The sequence below is a fragment of the Pygocentrus nattereri genome, chromosome 4 (assembly GCF_015220715.1).
Source record: "Pygocentrus nattereri isolate fPygNat1 chromosome 4, fPygNat1.pri, whole genome shotgun sequence".
NCBI classification, from domain to species: domain Eukaryota; kingdom Metazoa; phylum Chordata; class Actinopteri; order Characiformes; family Serrasalmidae; genus Pygocentrus; species Pygocentrus nattereri.
Genome location: NC_051214.1, coordinates 6594464 through 6619916, shown reverse-complemented (window position 1 = coordinate 6619916; position 25453 = coordinate 6594464). Strand labels below are relative to the sequence as shown.

The window sequence follows — 25453 nt, the reverse complement described above, 5'->3', positions numbered from 1 at the left end:
TCTTGACTACTGACCACTCTCACTGTCCCATGTACGGACAATACAAATATCCCTGATTATACTCACCAGAGATGTTCGTCACTTCATGCATTCAAATCCAGTCTCAAGCCACTGGGGTTTGATCCCAAAGCCTTGCCCATTACTTATACCTGAAGCCTTGCACCTCTTGTTTGGGTGCCCGCTTAGGTGTGCAAGGCTGGAGGGTGTCCTATTTCTTTAATTCTCCTCAACAGGGGTGCTCACGAGCGCCCCCTATGAGCACTTGATGCACCCCCTCGTAAGATTGCATCACACCATGTTTTCATGAAGATGATTACCCATTTTCCACTGATGTTTTCACACAAACCAATTCCAAATATGGCTTGACAAATGGAGAAAAGGAATTTCTTTAAGGGAAAGTGGAATATTTAATTTTTTTTATTTTTCAATTTATTATTCAAATTTTGAAGTTGGAGGAAAAGATTGTAACATACAATCAGGCATATAAGTTTATGATAATGTAAAGCCAGCTTTCTGTTCATAAATCTACTAAAGTGAAGGCTTGTATGATCGACATTGCAGTGAATTGACATTCAAGCAACTCGTATCATGCTGGCAATACAGGAACTGGCAATACCACATTTTAATGATAACTTTTTAATGTTACTTAAATATGTTTGACTTTATTTACCATATATACACTTTATTTCCAAAAGTATTCGCTCGTCTGCCTTCACACGCATATGAACTTGAGTGACATCCCAATCTTAATCCATAGGGTTTAACATGATTTCGGCCCACCTTTGCAGCTACAACAGCTTCAACTCTTCTGGGAAGGCCATCATATTACAACGTCTAATGTTTTAGCTTATTTCTGTCTTTAAATGTTTCTCTATGCTTTCTAATTGTAATTTCATTAATAGAACTGACCTTTGGCAGCCAGGTGTAGTAAAATGCATGTTGCTAGTAATTACAAGTTAATGCTGTAGAGGGTAACAAGCGGTGGCACATGGGCATGAGGAGGTTGTACCACCGGTGTGAAGAAATCATTTTCTTTTAATTTAAAGGCAGTGGGCATTGTATGTAAATAAGCCACTTGGTGGTTTAAGGAACAGTTTATTCATATATACTGACAATGGTTGCAAATGCAAAGCTGATAGTCACTGACTATCTTTTTGGCTCTTGACCTGCTCCAAACATATTTTGAACCCCCAAGGCAAAAAGCTGGCACACTCACATTCACTATCACTGCTCCAAAGAACCTTTTTAGCACTGTATTTTTAAGTACAGTAATCGTCCATTTCTCTGGCTATCACTATTCCATTACACACTCAGCAGCCTGAAGACCCACCTGTGAAGCTCACAACTGCAAACCTAACCTGCTTCATGCATGTATTGTAAGTAAAGGAGGAGATGAAAATGCGATGCTCCATTTAACAGGCAGCCAGAAGGTTTTTCTCAACTCTCTCCCCATTACCCACTGCACCTCTAGATGGCATCATTTGCTCCCGGATCACTACAGCAAGTGGCGTAATCTTACATTCCACCCCTGATCTTGAGACTGCTAGCGAACTCGAGAGACGCATCTGAATCTTTAAAAGGAGACACTGTGTAAATAACAATGCTTGATAGTTCTTCAGTGGGAAAAACACTCTTAAATCTGTCACTGTATGCAGATGAAGGGATGGTTGTGGTCATGAAATAAGGCGAGGTTGGAAATATGTTGCTTATAAGCAACAACTCATTCTAATAAGGCAGCAGTGGTGAAACCAGACTAAACAAGAGCACAAGAACAGTCTGGCTTTTGTCTCTGGGTCATTTTGCAATTATGTGCATGTCACATTTGGAAATGCACACATTAATGAGGAGAGTTCTGAAGAGAATTATAGAGGCATTAATAACAAGCTGTGCGATTTCAGTGTAATTAGTTTTCTTGGCTTAAGATAGAAATAAAGAAAAGACAGGAAGGAAGGAAGAAACAAAGAGGCCTTCCTAATCCAAACCAATTCCCAGTTCCTGGGGCTTATATGGAAAAACTGATATATTTTGGTCAATGTCTTTAAAGCTCTTCATTGTGTGCAGGAGGTTATTTTTGTTCCCCACCTGTTTGCCTGCAAGCCCCTCTATAGTCCACTGTAGTCTGTTTCTCTGTATGCTCTGTGCACCCTGTTCTTCAGTGGTCAGGACCCACGTGGACCCCACAGAGCAGGTATTATTTGGGTGGTGGAACATTCTTAGAACTGAAATCATACTGGCATGGTGGTGGTGTGGTGTGCTGGTCTGAGTGGATCAGACACAGCAGTGCTGCTGGGGTTTTTAAACATCTAGTGTCACTGCTGGACTGAGAATAGTCCACCAACCAAAACTGTTAAGATTAAGAGACCCTTATTGGTCTCACAATGGGGGGATTTCACCTCCGTATTTAACCCATCCATGAAGTGAAACACCACATACACACTAGTGCGCGCACACAAGGGGGCATCCCTATCTGTAGCGCCCCGGGAGCAGTTGGGGGTGAGGTGCCTTGCTCAAGTTGGTGCTGGGTAGCAGGGCCAGTTCCCAAACCTCCAGCCCATGACTGCCCCAACAGCATCCTATGACCACTGAAGAGGGACTAGATGATGACCAACACAAACTGTGTAGCAGCAGATGTGCCATCGTCTCTGACTTTATATGTACAAGGTGGACTGACAAGGTAGGAGTGCCTAGAGTGGACAGTGAGTGGACACAGTGTGTAAATAAATAGTGCTCATTAAGTGCATTTCCGCCATATTTGTATATTATATTAGATTATATTAGATTATTCTTCTGTTTCTTCCACATAATCCCTAAAAAACTCCTGAAAATGGGCTCTTTAATAAAGATAATGGTTCTATGTAGGACCATGAACACTTGAAGAACCCTCTGCTTGATTAAAGGGTTCTTTGCAGCCTGAAAGGGTTTTTCAGATTAATGCAGTATGTGGTTTAGATGGTTCTAAATAGAACCTTTTTGACAAAGCCCAAGCAAGCTTGGCATTGTAACATTAGAAGAACCTTTCAAAAAGAACCATATACAACAGATTCCCCATCATTCTGAAGAACCCAACTGAAGAACCCAACTAAAGAACTAAAAATTGTTTTTCACGGATTTTCAGGAAAGACAATGGGACTATATAGAACAATCAACACTCAAAGAAACATTTGAGTTCTTTGCACAGTGCTGGAAAACCAATTGTCTGGTTCTTAAAAGAAACCTTTAAAAATAGTTCTATATAGTGCAGGGGTGGCGGACAAAGTACACAAACCACATACTTGAGTTAAAGTCGAGACCCCCAAGGTCAAATATTACTCCGGTAAAAGTAGAAGTTCCTCCCTTTAGACCTCAACTTGAGTAAAAGTACTAAAGTATTTACCTTCAAATGTTCTTAAGTATAAAGTAAAAGTACTAAAAGAGTAATTCTGGCTCTGATCTGGTCCTGTTATCATTTTTATAACCAGACTGGCTTCATGCACTCATTTCAGGTGAAAGTCCTCCAGCGTCTCTCTTGGTAAACCAGTCTTTTAATAGAACGTCATTAATTAGCGGCGCTGACGTCTATTAAAATGATCAGAAGCACAAAACACTGAAGGTAAACAGTTTCCATCAGGGAGAACCGAGTGGCTCTGAAATCACTTTTTACACACAAGCAAAGTTTCAGTTTCAGATTTATTTACAACTTAGTTCCAAGTTTAAGTTGAATAAAAACTGGCTTTAAACTCAGGATCACAGATGAGCTCCTTTACTATGTTGATCTGTAGGCGTCTGTTCATAAACATAAACCAGCCCAAACTAATTTACTATAAAATGAAATGGTGTTTGCTGATTGGTGCTCTGGCTTTGTGCTTCTTTCGTTTTGACATGTTACGTTTTTATACACATAAAAACCAAAAGGAACGACAGATTTGAATGTAGTGGAGGAAAAAGTGAGAGATCTGACTCTGAAATGTAGTGGAGTGAAAGTAAAAAGTCGCCCAAAATGGAAAATCTTCAGTACAGATACACAAAGTACTTAAAAAAGTACTTAAGTACAGAAACTAATTACATTTACTTAGTTACTGTCCACCACTGGTTATAGTGCCACTATCTTTACCCACCAAATATCTCTTTTAACTACGCTCTTAAAAAAGAAGGTTCTTCAATGGTGCTTTAGTAAACGGTTCTCTATAGACCAATCTCCAAGCTTAAATGGTTCTTCGCATGGTGAAATGCTAGTTCATACTCACGAGCGCTCCTGCCCTCCTACACAAATACGGTTCTTTAAAGGTTCTTTTGTAAAGACAATGATTCTGCATAGAACCATGGACCCTGGGACCATTTGCATGCCTACATGGTTCCTGAAAGGGTTCTTCAGACTGATGGAGAATGTGTTGTATCATTCTGTATGGAATCCTGTTACCAGTAGCACCCAAAAGGGTTCTATTGTGGTGATATCAAGCAATGGAAGAACCCTTTTCGGTGCTATATAGAACCATACACAACATTCTCCATCATTTGGAAGAACCCTTTCAGGAACCATGTAGGCATGCGATGGTCCCAGTGTTCATGGTTCTACGCAGAATCGTTTTCTTTACTAAAGAACCCTTGAAGAACCATCTTTTTGCTAAGAGTGTAGATCGACGGGAGCGCTCGTGAGTATGAACTACTAGCCAATCGTAGCGCAGGAGGGGCGGGGCTTGCTTGGAAACGGGTGGGTTTAAAACGGGTGCTTTTCCTTCCCACCTCCTTCACGACGGCCCTGCGTTTCCCTCGCTCGTGGGCGCTGTCTCCGCCAATCAGATCGCGCGGAGAGGGGAGGGCGGAGCGCGCCGCTGGTGCTGAGTGAACGGACTCCGGCTCCGTCCACACCTGGATGAGCTGGATGAGGAGCCAAACGGAGAAGGGGACGCTCTCGCCGGCTTGGCTCGCGACGTGGGCAATGAGTTTACGTCATCATTTTTTAAGTGGTCAGCGCTTGCTGGATGGCGATCCGATCGCAGAACGGAGGTGGACAAAATATGAAAAGTAAAAGAAAAAATGTGCACGTGCCAGCACTGCTGACCTGTCAAGTAGTAAACAAATAAACAAGCAAACAAACAAACAAACAAATAAACGGTTTGAACAGAGATGATGTTGATACGCGGCGGCGCGCGGACTCGGTGGTGTTCGGAAGGAGGAAGATGAGGAAGATCACAGGTCGTGATGATCATTAAGTTGATGATGATGATGATGAAGAGGAGGCACACCGCGGCGCTGTCCGGGCACGAAGTTTCCCTGCGTGGCTCTCGCGCTGGCAGCACCGGATTCCTCTCTTAAACTTTTTTTGCCCCCGTGGCGTGCAAAGGAGTGGAGATGTCGCGCGGACGACCGTCTGCGAGCTTCGGTCAGTCACGGTGCAGGGGGCACCGGCCAGCTCGCCCTTTCTCCACGTGAGGCTGCTCTAACTTGAGGTGGTTTCCAGGAGTCCCGGGTTCGGCTGAGAGAAGTGTCCGAGACTCGCGCGGGCTGATGCAAACGAGCCTGTTGGTCAAAGATTCTGAAGCTGGACTGTGCAGGACTGACTGACCCACCACTCAGTAAAGCGGTTTTAAAAGCCATACAGACTCTCTGGGAGGAGAAGCTGGAGTGGAGCGATGGAGTGATGGAGTGATGGAGTTCACTGTGGATTGTTTCACAACCTAATAAGGACCACGTGGACGTCCAGGTGCACCAGGAGCTCTGCCTCTGAACACATCTGGGTCTTTTTATTTTCTGGAGTAACAAACTTTGCTTCTTGGAGAAGATGCATGCGTGCATGATCAGCGCTGAAGTTCACTGAAGGCTGAAGTTGCCCGTGCACGCATAGACGCCCCCTGCAGGTAACTATACCTTATAAGTCGTTTCAATGAAGTGCGTGTATTACAGACCTCCTGTCTCAAAGCAGCGGGATAACTTAAGCCCAAAAGTTAGAACTGTCTAAAAGACAAATCCTTATCTCCATCTGCTGGGCTGTCTTGGCTTGAAGACAAACTTCTCTGGCTAACCAATTCCTGCTTAGTCAAGTACGTCCTCGGAAAGTATTTCACAAAGCAGGATTTCTCAGTAAAGCTGGATAACTTAAGCCTGACGTCGCCAGTGGTAAAGTCTGGGCACTGCTTGCCTCTCTAACTGAAATACCCTTCCTTTAGTTTTCCTTCTGCTCTAATACACCTGATTTTAACCTTGTGAATGCCTGGGAAACGAGGTGATGAGTTAAATCAGGTGTTAGAGCAGGAAAAAGATCACCACAGGTGGAACTTTACTCCACGAGCAGGACTATAAGTACCCGTGCGTTAGCCAAGGGAGCCCCTGTTTGGTCATGGAAGACCATAGTTTGCTGACTGCCCTTCTCTAGCACATCCACATTAAACCTGGTCTTTAATTAGATGGCACGAATCAAGTGTGCTGGAGCAGGAAAAACACCAAAGTATACAGGGGAACACCAGAACCAGAGTGAGGAACCACTGCTTTAGCCTATATGTGTGTGCACTTTTCCTCTCTTTTTAACGATATCAGTGACAAAGCACGCTTGATGTCTCAGCGGCAAAATGTGGACAAACGCACGTTTTGTAAGTTTATTAATTGCACTGTTTATTTGTTAGTTCATTTTTTAGGCTGTTACCTATAAAAAGTGATTTCTTTACTTTTTTAAGAGGCTCATATATTGAATTTCTCTTAAGCCCAGTTTAATCAATGGAAATGAATTTGTGGGCTATTAATTTTGCAGTTAACCAACTTTCTTTAGTTTTGAGCTAAACTGTGTATCTATATATCTTTATATTAGTGTTTGTGCATGCATATGCCTGCGTATGCGGTTTTGGTGCGTGTGTGTGTGCGCGTATGCCTGTGTGTGTGTCTATACCTCTACTCGCAGTGTCCTATTTTCCGACAGTATGCTATAGCGCTGCTATGAGGCTCCGTGTTGCGGGTTGAGCTCTGCCCCTGCCCAGCTTCTTCCTGCCCCAGAGCTGCTCCTGCCAGCCTCCATGCAGGCCAAGAAGCGCTACCTGCTGGTGTCTGCGGGGGCCTGCGTCCTGCTACTGGCCTACCTGTGGACCCTGCAGGTTGCTGAGCTTCAAACCCGGAGCCACCCAGAGCGCTTCTACAGGCCCTCCCAGCTCCAGCCTGAGTGGGTGGAGCCTCCCTTGCGGCCGTACCTGGATGGGGCAGAGCAGGAGGAGGACAGCCCTCTCGTCTTGCACCAGCACGCATCACCGCGCGAACGCCGGGAGACCCGCAAGAACATCTACAAGAGCCGACGCTGCCGCATGGAGACGTGCTTTGACTTCAGCCGCTGCCAGAGGGTCTTTCGGGTCTACGTGTACCCGCCCCAGAAAGGCGAGGTCATCTCTGAAAGTTACCGGAAGGTTCTGGCTGCAATCGAGGAGTCCCGCTTCTATACGCGGGATCCTGATGAGGCGTGCCTCTTTGTGCTGGGCATGGACACCTTGGACAGGGACCAGCTATCCACTCAGTATGCTCAGGATGTCCGAGCCAGAATCCAGAGCCTTCCATTGTGGAATGAGGGCAGGAACCACCTGATCTTCAACTTGTACTCTGGAACTTGGCCTGATTATACTGAGGATTTAGGCTTTGACGTGGGCCAGGCCATGCTAGCCAAGGCCAGTGTGGATGTTGGGAACTTCAGGCCTCGATTTGATGTATCTATCCCCCTATTTTCTAAAGACCACCCCCAGAAAGGTGGAGAGAAGGGTCACTTGGCATCCAACAATATCCCACCTGCACGGAAATACCTGCTGGTGTTCAAAGGGAAGAGGTACCTCACAGGAATCGGCTCTGAAACCAGGAACGCTTTGTATCATATACATAATGGGGAAGATATGATTTTGTTGACAACCTGCAAGCATGGCAAGGACTGGGAGAAGCATAAGGATGCCAGATGTGACCGAGACAATGAAGAATACTCAAAGTAAGTCCCCTGGTTTACTTTCCTTGTCGCTGGTCCAAGCCTGCTTTAGCAAGACTGCACTTGATGATCATGTTCCATATGCTGAGCATTACATTACTGATGGAAAAATATTTGTGGCTCTTAGTGCCACCAAGGAATCATTCCACAGAAATTCAAATTTCCACATTTACTGCAATTTACCTGAAATGTAGCTAAGTCATGTTTGGTGTCTAAAGTTGGTTTCATCAGTTTTGCCCTGGAGTGACGAAGCCAATGAGTAACAGAAGCTTTGTATCGCATACCTATTGTATCTTCACACATTTGCCTCAAACTGTGTTGAGTTGTTGAGTAATCAATTATAGATCGGTTTCTGGCACTGCATGACAATTGACAGAAGTAGGCATAACTAAAAACGGTAGAAGCAGCCTGTGTCTCGACACCAAGCATATCTTGGCTGATTTCTTGCTTTTGTGGTAAAGCGTAAATGTGTAAATGGGATTATTTTTGGAACTATTTCTGCAAGAAAGCTTGCTGTTGGAATGTGGAAAAGCTGAAGCATCTTTTGAACTAGAGATTAATTCTGTAGAAAAAAGCGAAGTGTCCTGTTTTCTTGCGGAGCTCTTCGCAGAGCCTGAGTGCACCAGTGTTGGGCTGTCATGGGAAAAGGGCCCGAAAGTGAAGCGGTGTTGCGTTGAGTTTGCCGGGGTAAAAGCACAGTGACATGGAGAGAGAGAGAGAGAGAGAGAGAGAGAGAGAGCTCCAGAGACTTCCAGTGCAAAAAGCTACAAATTTCCTACAAAGCCTAGAAAATGGAATACAGCTGTCAGCAGCTGCTGTAAAGGTTGGGGCCAAATAAGAATCCTGGAGTTTTTACAGCGGTTGGTCTTTGATACCGGAGGTGAAAGTGAACAGCTAGCATTAGATGGTGCATGCGCCGCTGAACACTCGTTCACATGGTTTTGGCTTTTCCCAAAGCAGCGACTCGAAAGCTTTGTCCTGACGTTTTTGTCCTGGGGCAAGTGCGGCAGATGTAAGCTACAATCTGAAAAAATGCTAACTGAGTGCGGTGTGTCAGCACAGGAGCTGAATTGAGACGCATTGCTTTTGTTGCTCTCTCTCTCGCTCGCTCTCGCTCTCACTTTCTCTATGGTACAGAGACAAAAATTCGAGTGCTGTAATCTCAGTAATCCGTTGCGGATGTGTGGTGTGGCTTGTTTACCCAGGTCCCCCCATGGGAAGAGTTGGCCCTCATTGTCCCGGGCTGCTCTCATTACATTTGTGTGGCTTTTCCAACTCCGTCTTTGTTAGGGAGGTATGTGTGCTCCGTGTCATCGCTGGTGATGCCCCTTCCCACCTCAGTGTTCTGCAGCACTGCGATGGCCACAGGGAGAGTGTACCACAGCTTATTATTCAAACCTAGAAACAGTGTTTCCCACTTGCTCCTCCTGCTCTGCAGAGTTTTTTTTTTCTTTTTCTTGCCAGTGATTCAACTCAGTAACACTGCATTTATATCACAGGGAAGTCAGTGGCTTCCTTTGCCAACTGTTGGCTGCTCTGAGGATATGTTTCTAAAATGCACACTGTACAAAAGTGTACAGTGACTTAGCAGCAGAGTTGCCAGGTAGCTACTCTAATCAATATTTACAGCGCTTTTATTGTAATGTATGGTTTTTGTAATCACCAAAGTATAGACTACTACTGACAGCAGTATATTGTACATATAGTAAACAAAAATTTGCTTACACATTAAGACAAGGAAGAGTAAAGCCAGCGGTTTTAATAAAAATCTCCTCTGAAGTACTTTTAATAAAGAGTCAAAATGCCAACAAATGAATCAATTGTTTGATTTGCTTGAGAAAAGCTAACAGGCTGGCAGGGTCCTCTAACGGTGCTCGCAGTTAGGCTTCAAGTTGGAAGTATTTACTAATAAATTGACTGAAAAACTGAAATATATAAAGGAAAATATGTTAAATGCATGTCTTAGAAGCTCCAGTGTATAAACGTATAGCTACACAGTGTGAAACTCAGTGTGAAAAAGTGAATGTACGCCACATTAAGCTTGGTGCTAATGTGAAACTGCAAATCCCATAGCTAGCAGGAATTAGCAGTATTGTAGCAGTGGCTATCAGGTACTTACAAAGTGCAAGTTTCTGCAGTCGAGTGCCCAAGGTGAATATGGGTACAGGACATGCTACGTAAGCGAGCATGCTATCTATCATTAGCTAACTAGGCTAATGTTAACTAACTTTGCCACTAGTTAATTACTTGTTGCATTACTCTGGTTAGTTTTGAGGTTTATATACTGATTCCAGTGTGTTGCTTGGCTATGGGCATTAGGGGTAAAATATCAATGTGGTGATGTATCGTTTCACGTTCCTTTGCACTGTTGCCAAATGTCACTTTTTGAAACATGTATGCGCTGTAAACGCACTCCCCGTCCGCTTTGATTTACCAGATTCACTACTTCATGACTGGCACCAAGGTAGACAAAGACTGAAATAGACAAAGGCAATTTGCCAGATGGGATCGTGTAGTGGTTAACACCTCTGCCTTCTACACTGTAGACTGGGGTTCAATCCCCACCTCGGCAAACACCCTACACTATACCAATAAGAGTCCTTGGGCAAGACTCCTAACACCACCTCTGCCTACCTATGTAAAAATAATCAAATTGTAAGTCGCTCTGGTTCAGAGCGTCAGCCAAAAGCTGTAAATGTAAACTGTCTTATACAAATAAAGTGTACAGGCAACACAACAAACATGCACAGCTACCTTCTTTATCATCCTGATCTGGTTGTTGAGAAAATAGCTAAAGTGGCTGCAACTCATCGGCCTGCAATTAATACAGTTCTTAAAGCAAAACTAAGATACTTTTACGTCCCCGAGGGCTGCTAGTATTACTAAGTCTCTTGCTGGGTTTATTTGCAAGGACCTTCGCCCATGCAGTGTACGCAGTCAGTGAATGCGTGTTAGAGGCATGAAGCTAAGCTGTGCCCTTTGTTTCATGTTGGTTGTCAAATTCTTTGAAACTGACACTAAATTCATAATTGCTGCTTTTTGCCAATCCAGGAGTATTTTATTTTCTTCAGTTGCACAGACATCATGATGTATTGTAGAAGACTGCCGTGCATTATGTCGAGTATCACAGGATCACAGTACCATGGGCAAAGTATCCTGATAGTGTTGTGTTGTGAGATGCCTGTGATTCCCACTCCTAAGAGGCATGGCACGTAACTCGGCCCGTACTGCGCCACATTTCAGCACATATGCCTGGTTGCTGGTAAAAGCTCCTTCTTGCTTGCATAAAGAAATTCAGAATTTATTCTTGGCCTTAATATCTGCTTTCCTCCACAGCTGCTCTCGCAGTTCTCTGCACAGGTCTGCCACCTGTCTCCATAGAAAAATGAACGGGAAGGGAAACAAAAAAAACGAAAATGCAGCATAATTGTCAAGCCCTGAATTGAGTGCGTGTTAAAGCAGGGCAGTGGTGATCCGGGACTGGGATTTGGAACCACAAGTTGACCATATCTGCCTGTATTCATCTGATCTTGATAATTTCCTGTCAAAGTTGTCAACTATTTGTAGAAATGCTAGAACTAATGCGTATATACTGCACTATTGACCAAGAAATGGCCAGCTCCTATTGCTTGCTTCCTTTCAGGAACGTTCCCTCTGGTGTGCACCAGGTAGGCCGGAATGATTGGATTGTAATTGGGGGGTGTTGGGTGTGCAGTGGGATGGCGGGCTGTGTTCCAAAGCAGCCTGATTAGTTTCACGGACAGCCATCACACAGAGAGTCTGTGTAGAACAAATAGCAGTGAAAGAGGAGTGGCTGGAACACCTCGCACTAACATCGGTCACTGCTGGAGTGTGGAGGAACCTTACTCCGGATAAATAGCTCTAGCCCTGGGAACAGGGGCGTCTCTCAGAAAGCAAATCTTTGCAAAAAATGACTGGAGCTTTTGTCCGTGTGCATTGCTGTTGTTTGGTACTCTATTTATCAGTATTATTCAGGATTGTGGCACCGCTGCTTGGTGTGAAAGAGACCTCCAACAATGGCTTCCAGTTCATTTTAGAGAGCAGACATTCAGTTTTAGGGGAAAACTTCTAAATATATAAGGTAGTACATAATAATGATAATAATGATAACACAGATTTGGAGAAGCCCTGATTAGGCCTTTGGTGATTATGATCTTTTAGCTAAATAAGTCATTGTAATTGACACTTTCATTTTTAGTTAACTGTATATACAGTACTGTGCGAAAGTCTTAGGTACCCAAGACACATTTTCAAAATGTATTTGTGTAGTTTGTGTTTATTTGCTGAGAAAAGTGTTAATATTTGAATAAACAAAATGTATAGAATATTATATATATATATATATATATATATATATATATATATATATATATATATATAGATAGATAGATATAGATAGATATAGATAAACATCTACAATATATATATATATATATATAATATCTCGCTGCTGTCGGAACAAAACCTTGTATCTCCAAAATTACTTTAAAAACTTTACAGGAAAAGGAAAAAAACATACATTACTTTTAATGTAAGTCAATGGAACCAAACTTTTTCCAAGTCATTATTGGCCATTTATTTTGGTCCATGCTTCATGAAATTTACACACAATATAAAGGCCAACATGCATTTTTCAATTATGTCAAAAAACTGAAAATCAACAAAAATGGAGACACAACGTTTTGTTCCGACAAACACACGAACATCCAGAAAATCACTATTTATAAAATATGTATTAATTTATTTATTTTCTGTATGTCAGTGTGTTTCTTTAACCATCTCCAAGCCTCTCCTGGAGGAAGCAAAGTATTATATGTAGTTAAAAAGCAGCTCCTGGTTTGACCAATCAGTGCTCAGTAAATTGAGCTCATGATGTCATTGATGATATTAACGAGTCTCTGTGGCGGCTGTGAAGGTGTCAAGGAAAAATATGGACCCGAGAAATTCTTGTTACTTTTTATTGTTTTTCTGTTTATTTGAATTATGAATACGACTTTATTCTAATGTATATTGTGATAAACTCACTGCTGAGGTCAGTTGTTTAAAAATTTGCTTAGATGCCTAAAACTTTCACACAGCGCTGTAACTAAACCTAAAGTGGTAAAATTGCTGAGCTTCTTTGCTTAGTAGCTCAAACCCTACCACAGAGTTGAACCCTTTAAAATGCCAGTCTTATTATATACTAAGGCTTATTATTCAGTAACCGCTGTTACTTCAGTGCAAACCGGTTGAGCTATTCTTGGGCTATAAAGGTGTGTAATAAAACCTTGCATCCATCATTTAAGAGACACCAGGTCTCAATATCTGGTTGATATCAGAAGAAGATTTTTTGTCCCAATATCAGTAACTGACCTGTAAAAAAAGCCTGAGACAGCACTCCCACCAGTATGGTGGCTGCTAGCTGTGTAGTTCTTCATGTGGGGTAGCGGGGTGTCAGTAGTTTGAGCATGAAAGCCGTCTTTTAGATGCTCATCTTTGTTTGAAGTGTGTTATTTTATTTTCGAGTAAACATTCTGTTTGTTGTGATGGAAACATCTGGAAAAGCCAACATGTATGGAAAATAATTGCTGTCAGCTCAAATTTGTGACTGATTGTCATCAGTTGTCATAGATAATAAAACCACAGGTATAGACTCAAGATCATAAAACCAATTCAGTTAAGTTTCAATAGGTAAGACTGCCGGTTCATTTCAAGTGCTACAGGTAAAGCCCTTTAATCTTTAGTATATCGCTGTTGTTGGAACAAAACCTTGTATTTCCAAAATGGGAACTTTACAGGAGAAGGAAAAAACCAACTGTACTTCTAATGCAAGTCAATGGAACCAGTTTTTTTCCAAGTCATTTTGGACCATTTCTTTTAGTCCATTTGTCATGAGAAATGGCAATAATGGAGATACAAGGTTTTGCTCCGACAGCAATGATATAGTTTGTCACACTGTAGACTGCATAGTGGGCCTTCAAGGCCATCGGGTCTGCAATTTTTAGTTACATTTTATATAATATAATCACAATGCATGCTGCATCCTGCCTTCTGCCCAATGAGTCCTGGGACAGGCTCCAGTGACCCACAAGGATAAGCAGCTTGGAATAAACAAATAATTAGGAATTGAGCGTTTAATCGACTTTGTCTGTTTTGATTTCCAATGGAACCAATGAAAATGTCACTCTAGGTCTTCCAGACGTCCTGGACGCATCACTTTAATCTTTGAGAACTAGTTTAACTCCCGGTTTCAGTCCGATTTCTAGAAGTGCTACATAGCAGCAGCAGCTCTATGCTGGGCATATTAACTGAAGCAGTCACTGAAAACCAGCTACACAGTAAAATTGATGTTAATGCATGTTATACACATACCAGCCACTTGATTAGGTACACCTTGCTAATAAAAGGCTGGACCCCCTTTCGCCTTCAGATCTGCCTTAATTCTTCATGGCAGACTTTCAACAAGGTGTTGGAAACGTTCCTCAGAGATTTTGGTTGGTTATTTAGTTACAAATCCCCTTTCTTCCCCGTTCTGATGCTCGGTCTGCACTTCAGCAAGTTGTCTTGACCACCTCTACATTCCTAAATGCATTTGCAGTTGCAGCCGTGTGATTGGCTGATTAGCTATTTGTGTTAACAAGCAACTGTACCTAATAAAGTGGCCAGTGAGTCTAAGTTTCACAAAAAAATCTGTCTTTTACTAGCTTTAAATTTGTGTGTTATATGTCGTTCCACCAAAAATGTTTCTGTAAATCATCGTTTACTTACCACTAACATATTCCAAGAATCCCATAGGACTGTTAGCAAAAACTAGAATTATTGTAGAGGTTCGTTTCCATTCCTTTGACCAAGTTTTGGCTTCGAACTGAAGGCCTAGCTCTAATGGTCACGGTATGCCACTGCTGAGATGATGTGCTCTGGTACAGATACATTACCTTGTGTTTCTTTGTGTCTTTAGAGCATACAGCAAATAAATAATGCCCCTTTGCTATTACAAGACTGTAAGTGTGATCCAATGGAGTGATCGTGATCTTGATCTTGGCTTTAAGTAGAGTAATATATGAAGCGTTAGTCTGCAAATTAGGCCAGGGGTCTCGACCGGCAGACACTTACAGTTTAAATAAATTGAAAAGGATTTCAAAGTGGCGGTACAGTCAATAATTGGCCCTCTATTGAATTAAGTAGGAGCTGAGAGGCAGAGGAGGACAGCATTAAACACACACTTAGACGCACACACATATGCTTCCCTCTGCGCTGTGGTGGATTAAAATGAGACTCTGATAACATCCCATAATTCTTTTACAACAGCCTGCACTGGGCATGGCTTACACACACACACACACACGTGTACACACACACACACACACACCCACACACACACCCACACTCATACTGGAGTCAATGGTTGATTTCATTATCGAGCCACTGTGAGTCAATGAGAGGCCTCATTCAGAATCCCGTCAGAGGTCTTTGTCAGGTTCATGTTCATTTGCACCTGCGGGAGAAGGAGAGGAGAGGGATGGAGGGATGAGGGAAGGAGAGAGGAAGGGACCTGCTGATAAGATGTATTGGTCGACTCTAAATTACAGCCACTCACGACTGGGTGCTTCCTACAGATTCATCACACACCAGAGGGGGGAGGAGGGTGGGGGGGTTATAATAGAGACAAAGAGAGAGAGAGTGAGACGTATGATGTGGCAGAATATGAGAGATCGACACCGAGAAGGAAGCGGGGAAGAGAGAGAATCCCACTGTGTTTTAATTAGCGTGGCTGATTAACGTGACACTCTCTCTCTCGCTTTTGGACTCAAGGAGAAAAGATGAGGGGCTGGAGGAGACCTCCAGCACCGATCTCTCTTTTCGTCAAGGGCATAACTTAACAGAAATCGGGTAAAGCTGGCATATGCGCTATTGCTGGCTAGCTGGCATTGCCTGAGCAAAGTGTTCACGAAGTGATGATTCCAAGAAGCAGCAGTCGGCACGTCAACGGAGCGTTTTAGTTCACGTTCTGGTTAGAGATGCAGCTTTGCCTGTTTTTTGGCTTCTGACACTGATTCCAGTAGGTGAGCTCTGCGTATCGGCCGATACCGAGTACCGATTCGATATCAGTGCTGTTTTTACAATTTCACTGAAATTCTGCCTTCCTCACTGTGTCTCACTCAAGGCTGTAACTAAGGAGTGATAAAAATGAGCATAAGAATGGGGGAAAAACTACCTTCAAAATAAAGACATGGTTTTGAATAACCTCTTATTCTCCAGGGTATTTAGGTGTGTCCGTCTGAATTCACGTGACCAAATCATAAGGCAAATTATTCAGTAAAAAAATGAACAGAAAATGTGTTTTGTGATCAACGCATATTGCTGCATACTTACAATTTACCACTGAAAGCCAAAAATCTTAGATAAAAATCTTAAATAAATAGTTTTTACAAAGCAGATCACTGAAGAGATGCTGTCTGTTTATAGTTTATAGCCCAGATTTGTTGAAAAACGGGTCGACTTTCAGTAGAAAACTTGAGTTCAGCTTCTTCTATTATAAGTGTTTAAAATGACATCACCGCCTATTAGACTGGAGAGAAGAGCTACAGCCTCATACGACGCCCAGATTCTGAATGGAGCTTATGAAATATGAAAGTTATGAAGAATGTGACGAAGTGCGTTTTGGAACCACCGGTGGCTTCAAGGAGTTGAAGAGGTTACTTACCATGTAAAACATGTTCAAGTGGAGGATTTTTAAAACGACCCACTCTTATTATTCTTTACATATCTAACCACATTATCCACAAATTTAATTGAGCTGGAACCTCTTAGCCTACATGTATAATAATAATGCAAAAATATGTAAGTTGTTTGCTCACAAAGCTGAAATTGTACGACAACACAGAGAAACAAACAGGGCAGATTTCATGTTTGCTAATTAAATTTTCCTTAAACAAAAGTTTGTCTGTAACGTGATCAGCCAAGTACTCAAGTAGGCAGCCTTCAAATAACTTCTTTAAAAACTTTCCTCAAACTCACAATGTGTCTCAATGCCTGTGTTTACATGCAAAGATGTTTGCCAATCTGATTTAATAGATTCCAATTATAGGCGAAGACTGAGGGGTTTATATGCACACTATCCTGAACAATCTGAGAAACAATCTCTGTTTACATGCTGACTACAAGTAATCAGATCAAAAATGACATGGATGCATAGCTCACCACTTAGTGTAGACTATTGTATTACCATGACAACGAGCATCACATGAGTCCATTCATAGTGAGATGAGCAGCAGTGAGCAGTGATTCTGTTTTTAATTACTTTAAAATGATGTCAGACTCAGGAAAACGTCCTTATTAAAGAAGGCCGAGAGGAAGACGTCACGTCCTGAGACACATAAGCTGGACGTCCGTCCCACTGCCGTCTTTTAAAGATCAGAGCATGAACTTCGTCTCCTCTGCAGACCAGTTTCCCACCATGTTGAACATTATAAACGGACACTACGATGTGATGCACATGCAAAGCGTACTTAAACTTTCCGATAGGGAATGTAATCAGATACAGATGTTTACACGGATATTATTCTTCTATTTAACAGGTTATTTACAGGATTACCCACCTCGTGCAATCGGACAGAAACTATATCCCAAATGGCCTCAGTTAGACTAGTCTATTCCAATTGAGGTGTATACATGGACTTTATACATGCGCTTTATTAATATGTTGGTCATGTGATTAACAGATGATCAGGCTGCATGTAAACGTTTCTAATGAATGCATTTCATTTCTTTCATTTATTTATACTTTAGCCTCATACTGGAGCTATGGAATCGCTTCTTTGCGATTCTTTTGGGATGTTCTTCCTTGCCTGTTGTCTTTCCACAGCCCTGCAAGCCTTTAGCACTCACAATATGGAATGTAAATGGAAGCAAAGCTTCAAGACCACTTCCTTTCTATGTCCCTGGTGTTATACTTGGGCTTAGTTATGCTAGCCATAAACATATCTTTGATTGTAGAATTTTGATAATCTGCACTGATTATTGGGATTCATTAATTGAGCGATGTTTCCTATTAGATTATTTCAGGAAGACATGATTTCTTCAATGAAGTAACTTCAATGAAGAGCCAGATGTATTAAACTATAGATTTATTATGGCTATATTCCATAACCAAAATGAACACGGATAACCAATTAACCCATTTTTTTTTTTCCTGCTATGAATCTGACAGGTTAGTTAGTGACCCCCATATGTGGACCCCCATATAGATACCTTAGGATAGCATTTCAAATAGCAAAGGATAGCAAAATAACTGCCCAGTGTTGGTTTATGGCGTGTATAGCCCCCTATCATAAATCAAATCCCACCATTTGTCTATGGACAAGACTGGAGGGAGATAGTACAGCTGCTACATCGCTAGAGAGAGAGCGAGAGAGAGCGAGAGAGCGAGAGAGCGAGAGAGCGAGCGAGCGAGCGAGAGAGAGAGAGAGAGAGAGAGAGAGAGAGAGAAGTGTGTGACAGTGTGAGAGTGGAACAAGCCCACCCGCTGAGACACTGCTAGTTAGGTATGATTTGTTCAGTAACAGTGTAATCTGTCAGAGGAAGCCTCGCTTTAACCTTCTTCTTAATGAGGCTCCCTCAGCCTCTACAGTACCCACAGCAGATGCTGGAGAAGAAAGTCAGCCTTTGCTCTGGCATTTCAGCGCTGCTTATTGCTTGTAGATGTTTGTCTTTGTTGACCTCACCACCGTCTAGAGGCCACACTCCATCTCACTCTTTTTTAAATGTGTTTTATAGATCTGTTTCGTACCCTCTCGTCAGTTTACGCGTAGACATGTGGCTGTTTTATTGTCTCTTTGCTTCTTCTGACATTGTGTTCTGTGCTGACTTTCCGAAGTGTTTGTGTTGTTGCTCTGTATTCCTGGAGGCCTGTTTTGCAGTCAAGGTTTTTAAATCAAGATCCATAAAGCAGAGTGTTTACTCAGTTTTAACACCCTGATTCAGCCAATCAAGCTATGCCTGTGCCGGTAACAAAGTCCTCATATTAACACAGCCGTGTGGAAAATAACTCAGCTTTAGTCTTATGATTTCTTCTATAGTTGGCCTTTTTAGGTAGAATCTCTGCCTTCTGCATCAAGCATGTTCAACCAGTGCAGCTCAACAGCCATCTCATCTATATTAGGTGCAATAAGTGTGGTGTTAATGTTAAATATCACATTACCCAAAATGATTGTGTTAATATGTGGGTATATTATATTATGGTCTCTGTCTGGGTGTTATGCTGTGGTGTGCCTAAATCAAATAAATCATCAAATGATCGAGGAGTTTTTACATGGATGCATTTTTTCCATTATTGAGGATTATTACTGTGTTAAATCACTTAACAGTCAATATGCACAGGCTTACATCAAGCCCTTTGTGTAATAGTCCAGGCCTGAAACTGGAAAACTGCGTGACACACATCTGTTTAGATAAAAGGTTCCATAATGTGCTTTTATTTACCTGTTCTTTGTGTGCTACTCATTTAATTTTGGTCAAATTAGTCATATTTAGAGCCTGGCCAATATTAAGGCTGATTAATGAAATTGGCTGACATCAACAAAACTGTTGCCAGTAGCTAATATGTGATGGAGATGGCTTTGAATGGAGCTGGATTGATATAAAGAACTTTGGTGACTTGCTTCTTGTTTACTAGTGAAAGACCAAGTCTAACGAGCTTTTGAATGGCATGAATGGAAGAGAACATTCTAGAATAATGTGAAGAAGGGAGACCATCCGAGAACAGTTTAAACAGGCAAGAACATTTTTGACCAATTGCATTCTAGAACATTGTGAATGGGAGGGAACATTCTAAAACCATGTGGATGGGGAGATCATTTTGCAATAGTGTGAATATGGGAGAACATTCCAGAAGTGTGCAAATGTGATAGAATGTCCTAGAACAGTGTGACCGGGGAAAACATTCTACAGTGGTATGAGTAGGGAGGAGCATTCTAGAGCGTTGAGAATATGGGAGAACATTCCAGAAGTGTGCAACTGTGATGGCATATCCTAGAACAGTGTGAATGGGGAAAACATTCTACAAAAGTATGAGTGGGGAGAACCATTCTAGAACACTTTGAATGGGGAAAGCATTCTTCACTAGAACGTTGAGAACATAGGAGAACATTCCAGCAGTGTGCAAATGTGATAGAATATCCTAGAACACTGTGAATGGGGAAAATGTTCTACAAAAGTGTGAGTGGGGAGAACCATTCTAGAACACTTTGAATGGGGAAAGCATTCTTCACTAGAACATTGAGAATATAATAGAACATTCCAGCAGTGTGCAAATGTGATAGAATATCCTAGAACAGTGTGAATGGGGAAAACATTCTTCACTGATATGAGTAGGGAGGAAGACTCTAGAACCGTGTTAATGGGAAGACTATTCTAAAGCGTACTATGTTCCAGCCACCAGAATTAAAGCAAATAAACCATTGACCAGTCATAATATCTCAGATGGCTTAGATAACGGAAATCTTCATGAAAGCGGAAATACACAATGATTCCATCTACGATCGTCGCCAACCTCCCCATTACAGCAAACAATGATTAGAACAAATAAAGCCTGGCCCCTTACAGATGGTAGCTGAGACTTTGGGCTGGCAAGAGCTGCATTACAGCAGAGCTAAGAGCGTAAATATGAAACCAGCTTATCTCCAGCTGGAAAGGAATGCATCCTGCGTTCACTGCCAGTGGCTTCGCTGAGCGGTAAGAAGCTTAGGACTAAAATACAAGGTAGAAATATCAGAGAGGGCCGCATGATTTATTCATATCACGGATCAATAATGCCACAAGCAGGTGTTTCGAGTATCTGACCTCGCCCCCCCCACCCTCCTCCTCTGGATGTCATCAATCTTCGCTGACCAGCAGCACTGCCATATTTTAGTTCCTGCTTTTGTTGCTTAGTTACAGAAAGCAAGAACGAAATGAGTCATTAGAACTCATGGTTATCAGCAGAAATAACAAACACATGGTAATTTGATAGCAATCATGTTTCCCCTGTAGCTCATTCAGTGGAATTCAGTTGAAAGTGTAGGTTCTAAGATCTGCACACTGGTTTGCAGTCATTTTTGCCAAGAAATACAGAAAATGGTCTCACTTTATTTGGATAGAGCCCTATAGATTATCTACAGATGTTCAAAATGGTTAAACTATCTATTGGAACTCTTGATTCCTAACAGTGGAGGGTTGGGGATTAGGATATGGACCAGGGTTAGAGCTAGGACTGGGCTGAGGGTTGGGTTTAGGTTTTGGGTTGAGGTAGAGAAGATTTCAACCACTGTTCCTTGTAGCTCAGTTCCAAGGAGCAAAGTGACTCTCGAAAAAAGGGGATAGGGGTAAAAATAAGAAATGGGATTGGGCCTAAGTCATTTGAAAAGAAGGGGAGCTTTCATAGAGTGGATACGCTAAACACTGAAATATTCAATATTTCATATATCGCCGCTTTTGGGAGAAAACCTCATATCTCCATTTTTGTCAATTTTTAGAAAATACCTGTTGTTCTTTTCATTTGGTCCAATCATCATGACATTTACATACAATAGAATGGCCCAAAATGGCTTGGAAAAATGTCTGGTTCCATTCACTTGCATTAGGAAATGAGAGAAATGAAAGGTGGTGTCTGAGTCTGAATCTGAGTCAGTACTATATGAACTATATTGGACATAAAAGATTGACGCTTGTCTGCACTGCCTTCATTTTTGTAGGGGATATTTGATGGATGGGTCATTCCATATTCAAATGTATGAGTAATAAATCCTTACATGCATTGAAATGCACTCACTGTGTCACTGTGTTTATAGCACTCTTACCAAATTCTGATGCACTCCTCCACACACACACACACACACATACACATGCACACACATTCACTCAGTCCCTGCTGCGGAGGAGTGTGTTAGCTGAAATGTCGATCACCCCCTGGAGACCACCTGCTGCAGACCACCTCACACCGTCTGGTGCGTCATCCCAGGCATTTACTTAAAACAGTAAGAATATTCACTCATTACACAGAGCCAAGTGTGTCAGAGAGAGAGAGAGAGAGAGAGAGAGAGAGAGAGAGAGAGACAGAGAGAGAGAGAGAGAGAGAGAGAGAGAGAGAGAGAGACAGAGAGAGAGAGAGAGAGAGAGAGACAGAGAGAGAGAGAGAGAGAGAGAGAGAGAGACAGAGAGAGAGAGAGAGAGAGACAGAGAGAGACAGAGAGAGAGAGAGAGAGAGAGAGAGAGAGAGAGAGAGAGAGACAGAGAGAGAGAGAGAGAGAGAGAGAGAGACAGAGAGAGACAGAGAGAGAGAGAGAGAGAGAGAGAGACAGAGATAGAGAGAGAGACAAAGAGCAAGATAGAGTGATACAATGTGTGTGTGTGTGTGTGTGTGAGTGTGTGTGTGAATGTGTGAGTGTGTGTGTGTGTGTGTGTGTGAGTGTGTGTGTGAATGTGTGAGTGTGTGTGTGGGTGGGGGGGGGGGGGGGCACGGTGCCTCCTGTTAAGCAAACAAGGTCACTGCTTTGATCTGTAAGTGCATCTGGCAGGTCAGTCATTTTTACAGTGGAGTTTATGAAGAGTGACATCAGTATGAATAAAAGTCCACTCAGTTCATGCTGTCACTAAACATCCATCCCCATCCTCTCACTCTCCCCCCCCCTCTCTCTCTCTCTCTCTCTCTCTCTCACACTCTCTCTCTCTCTCTCTCTCTCTCTCTCTCTAACTCTCTCTCTCTCTCTCTCTCTCGCCATTATTTAATTCACCATTCATATTTGTACGGCTGGTTACTGTACATGTGTTACTCTGCATATGATGATCATTTTTCTGGTTTTGACCTAATTTGAAAACTCCTGTTTCCTTTCACATTGTGTGTAAACTCCATGATGAATTGACCAAAACAAACGGTCCAAAACGACTCAGAAAAACATCTGGTTCCACTGACTTACATTAAAAGTAAGGATTTTTTTTCCTTCTCCTGTAAAGTTATTATTTTGGATGTATTAGGTTTTGGTCTGACAGCAGCAATATGCTGCTCTGACAGTACAGGCTACCTACATTTGCTTTCTCTCCACTCTTTTTGTGCCACAGTGACATCTTTTGTTTTCCTAAGTGAAAATAAGTGAACATATCCTCTACATAGGATACACTTCTGCACGTTTTAATGCACAACTAGTGTTTTATTTGCTCAATTTAACATATTAAGGGAAAAGAGTGGCCCGTGTGAAAGGTAGGGCACATTTTATAATTTGTTTTATTGTGTTTTTTTCCCCAATGACTGTACATATTTAAGCATATTATATAATAAGCATTTTAACACATGGCCTAAAGCTCATATAATGAACAAATGATAACACAGCACTGTTTAATGTAAACGTTTTGGTCACCAAATCGCCACCACGAGTCTTAATTAGCACCAATGAAGCAATGCCCCTCCTCTCACGCTGGGCTGAGTCTCAAATGGCTGCCTGCTCGTTACATAGTGCACTACACAGGAGTTTAAATACTGGTTCCTGCAGCCCAACAGTCCAAAATATAGCTAAGAAATAGTCGTTTGAGACACATCCATACTTTAACTTTACAGATAATCATTAAGTAAGTACTTTCATTCAAGCCTATGATATGATAAGTGACACTTTTTAATCCCACAAACTGGGAAATTTCACCTCCACATTTAACCCATCCATGAAGTGAAACACCACATACACACACTAGTGAGCACACACACACACACACACACAAGGGGGCAGTGAGCACACACTGCACACACACAGATGCTGTTTTCCTTTCTCTTTTATCTTGTTTTCTGATGACACGGCCGAGTGATAAAGAGCCTGGGGGCTGAGAGCTTTCAACTTGTGTAGATGTTTCTGAAGAGTCATCTTCAGTCTAACCCTTTCACTCAGTGGTCCACTGCTAATTCTGCCTGGACAATACGCTTTGTGAGGTAATGAGGGCAATGGGAGATACACACAGCAAGTAATGAGGGTGGTGCCTAAGTCCTCATTGTGGTGGCTTTTGCCTTGAAGGAGGAAATTGCTTCTTGAGCAGTAAGGCCAGCTAATGACATACGCCTCCAGCTTCAAAGTTCACGCTGCCAGAAGCTTAGATGCGCTGAAGAGGGATGGAAAAAAAGATTAAACAAATCATGTAGTATCCGAGTGTGTCTGTTTTTAATCCTGCTCCGGCTGTAACTTTATTAACCAGCGTTCCCCTTTGGAGTTTTGGCTCCTCTTAAAGTCCCCCCCCACAGGAACTCAGAGGTTTTCCTGCTGCTGTTGTCCTTGCCTTACCTACTAGTTAGATATGTGTTAGTAAATCATGTTATCATATTCATATCAACAATGGAACAATGCAGTAATTACTAATTCAGACTGAAGTTACATTCATTCATTCATTCATTCATCATCAACCAAGTCGCGTATCCTCTGGGGTTGCAGGGGATGCTGGACTCACCACTCATTAGACGGAAGGCAGGAAACAAGCTGGAGAGATCACCAGTCCATCACAGGGCAGAAGCAGATGCACACACACACACTACTAGGGGCAATTTAGCATCTCCAATTGGTGACTGCACTGTCTTGACTGTGGGAGGAAACCAGCTCAGAGAACATGGAAACCCCACACAGAAAGGACCTTGTTCCCTGGCCGGGGAATCGAACCCAGGCCCTTCTTATGCTTCTTATGGCCTATAAAAATGTCAAGGCTTCACATCCCGAACATCGTTTCCATGAAATGAATTATCTAGAATGGTCTTGATAGCATTAATATCCACAATGATGTTCTAATAAAGTTAAATCTGGGATGAAATTATGACAAAAAAATAATGTAATAACGCCCAGTGTGAAGTTATGATAAAATAAGTATTCAGAATGTACTGTACTGTATTTGAAAGGTGGTGATCAAATCAGGACTTTTTAATGTTGCCCCAAAACACTGAAACACCTCCTAGTGTCTAGCTTACAATATTGTAACCCACACTGTAGGTTTAAACTGACTAAACGTTTAAACGTTCAAACGTTTAAACAGTAATGTAAGCATTTTGTAGACTGATGGATCTGGTCAAATTGCATGTTCTTTAAGTGAAATAATTTAATACACCCTGTAAAGATTTGACAGTTTCCTGCAAATTTGACCGAATTTAACACAATAAAGACGAATAAAGCAATAAAAAAGTGCTATTTTGTTATATTGTCCATATTTTGTATGTACAGTTGTACATTAAACTGTTCAGAAGTGTGTTTAACGCAGAGGATGTGTTGATTTATGTCACCATTGGCCCCTCCCAGGCATCCATGTGCTTCTGTTTTGGTTTCAGTCTTCCATGTGCTTTTGTTTACTTGTCCATGTGTTTTGATTCTTCCCTGTCCTGCCCCCTTGTTTCTTGACTCTGTCCCTGATTGTAACCACCTGTTTTCCACCTGTATCGTGTTAGCCATCGCTATCCCTGTTGTATTTAAGCCCAGTGTTTGCCGGTCTTTGTGTTGTTTGAATTGTTCCATCCTGTAGTGTATGTACTGTTTGGTCTAT

At 42.1% G+C, this 25453-nt stretch overlaps 1 protein-coding gene across 2 annotated transcripts in view; it reads left to right on the top strand.

Annotated features, from left to right (window-relative positions):
- Nucleotides 1-4595: 4595 nt before the first annotated feature.
- The window catches only part of LOC108441130 (exostosin-1), a 362942-nt gene continuing 342084 nt past the window's right edge, over nt 4596-25453 (top strand). Inside the window, exons 1-2 of one of the 2 annotated variants that reach the window (XM_037537417.1) lie at nt 4596-5834; nt 6887-7924. In XM_037537417.1, the coding sequence (XP_037393314.1) occupies nt 6981-7924 (944 nt within the window). In that variant the 5' untranslated portion in view covers nt 4596-5834; nt 6887-6980. Of the gene's footprint in view, nt 5835-6868; nt 7925-25453 lie in introns of both variants that reach the window. The other variant, XM_037537418.1, reaches the window with a different exon arrangement.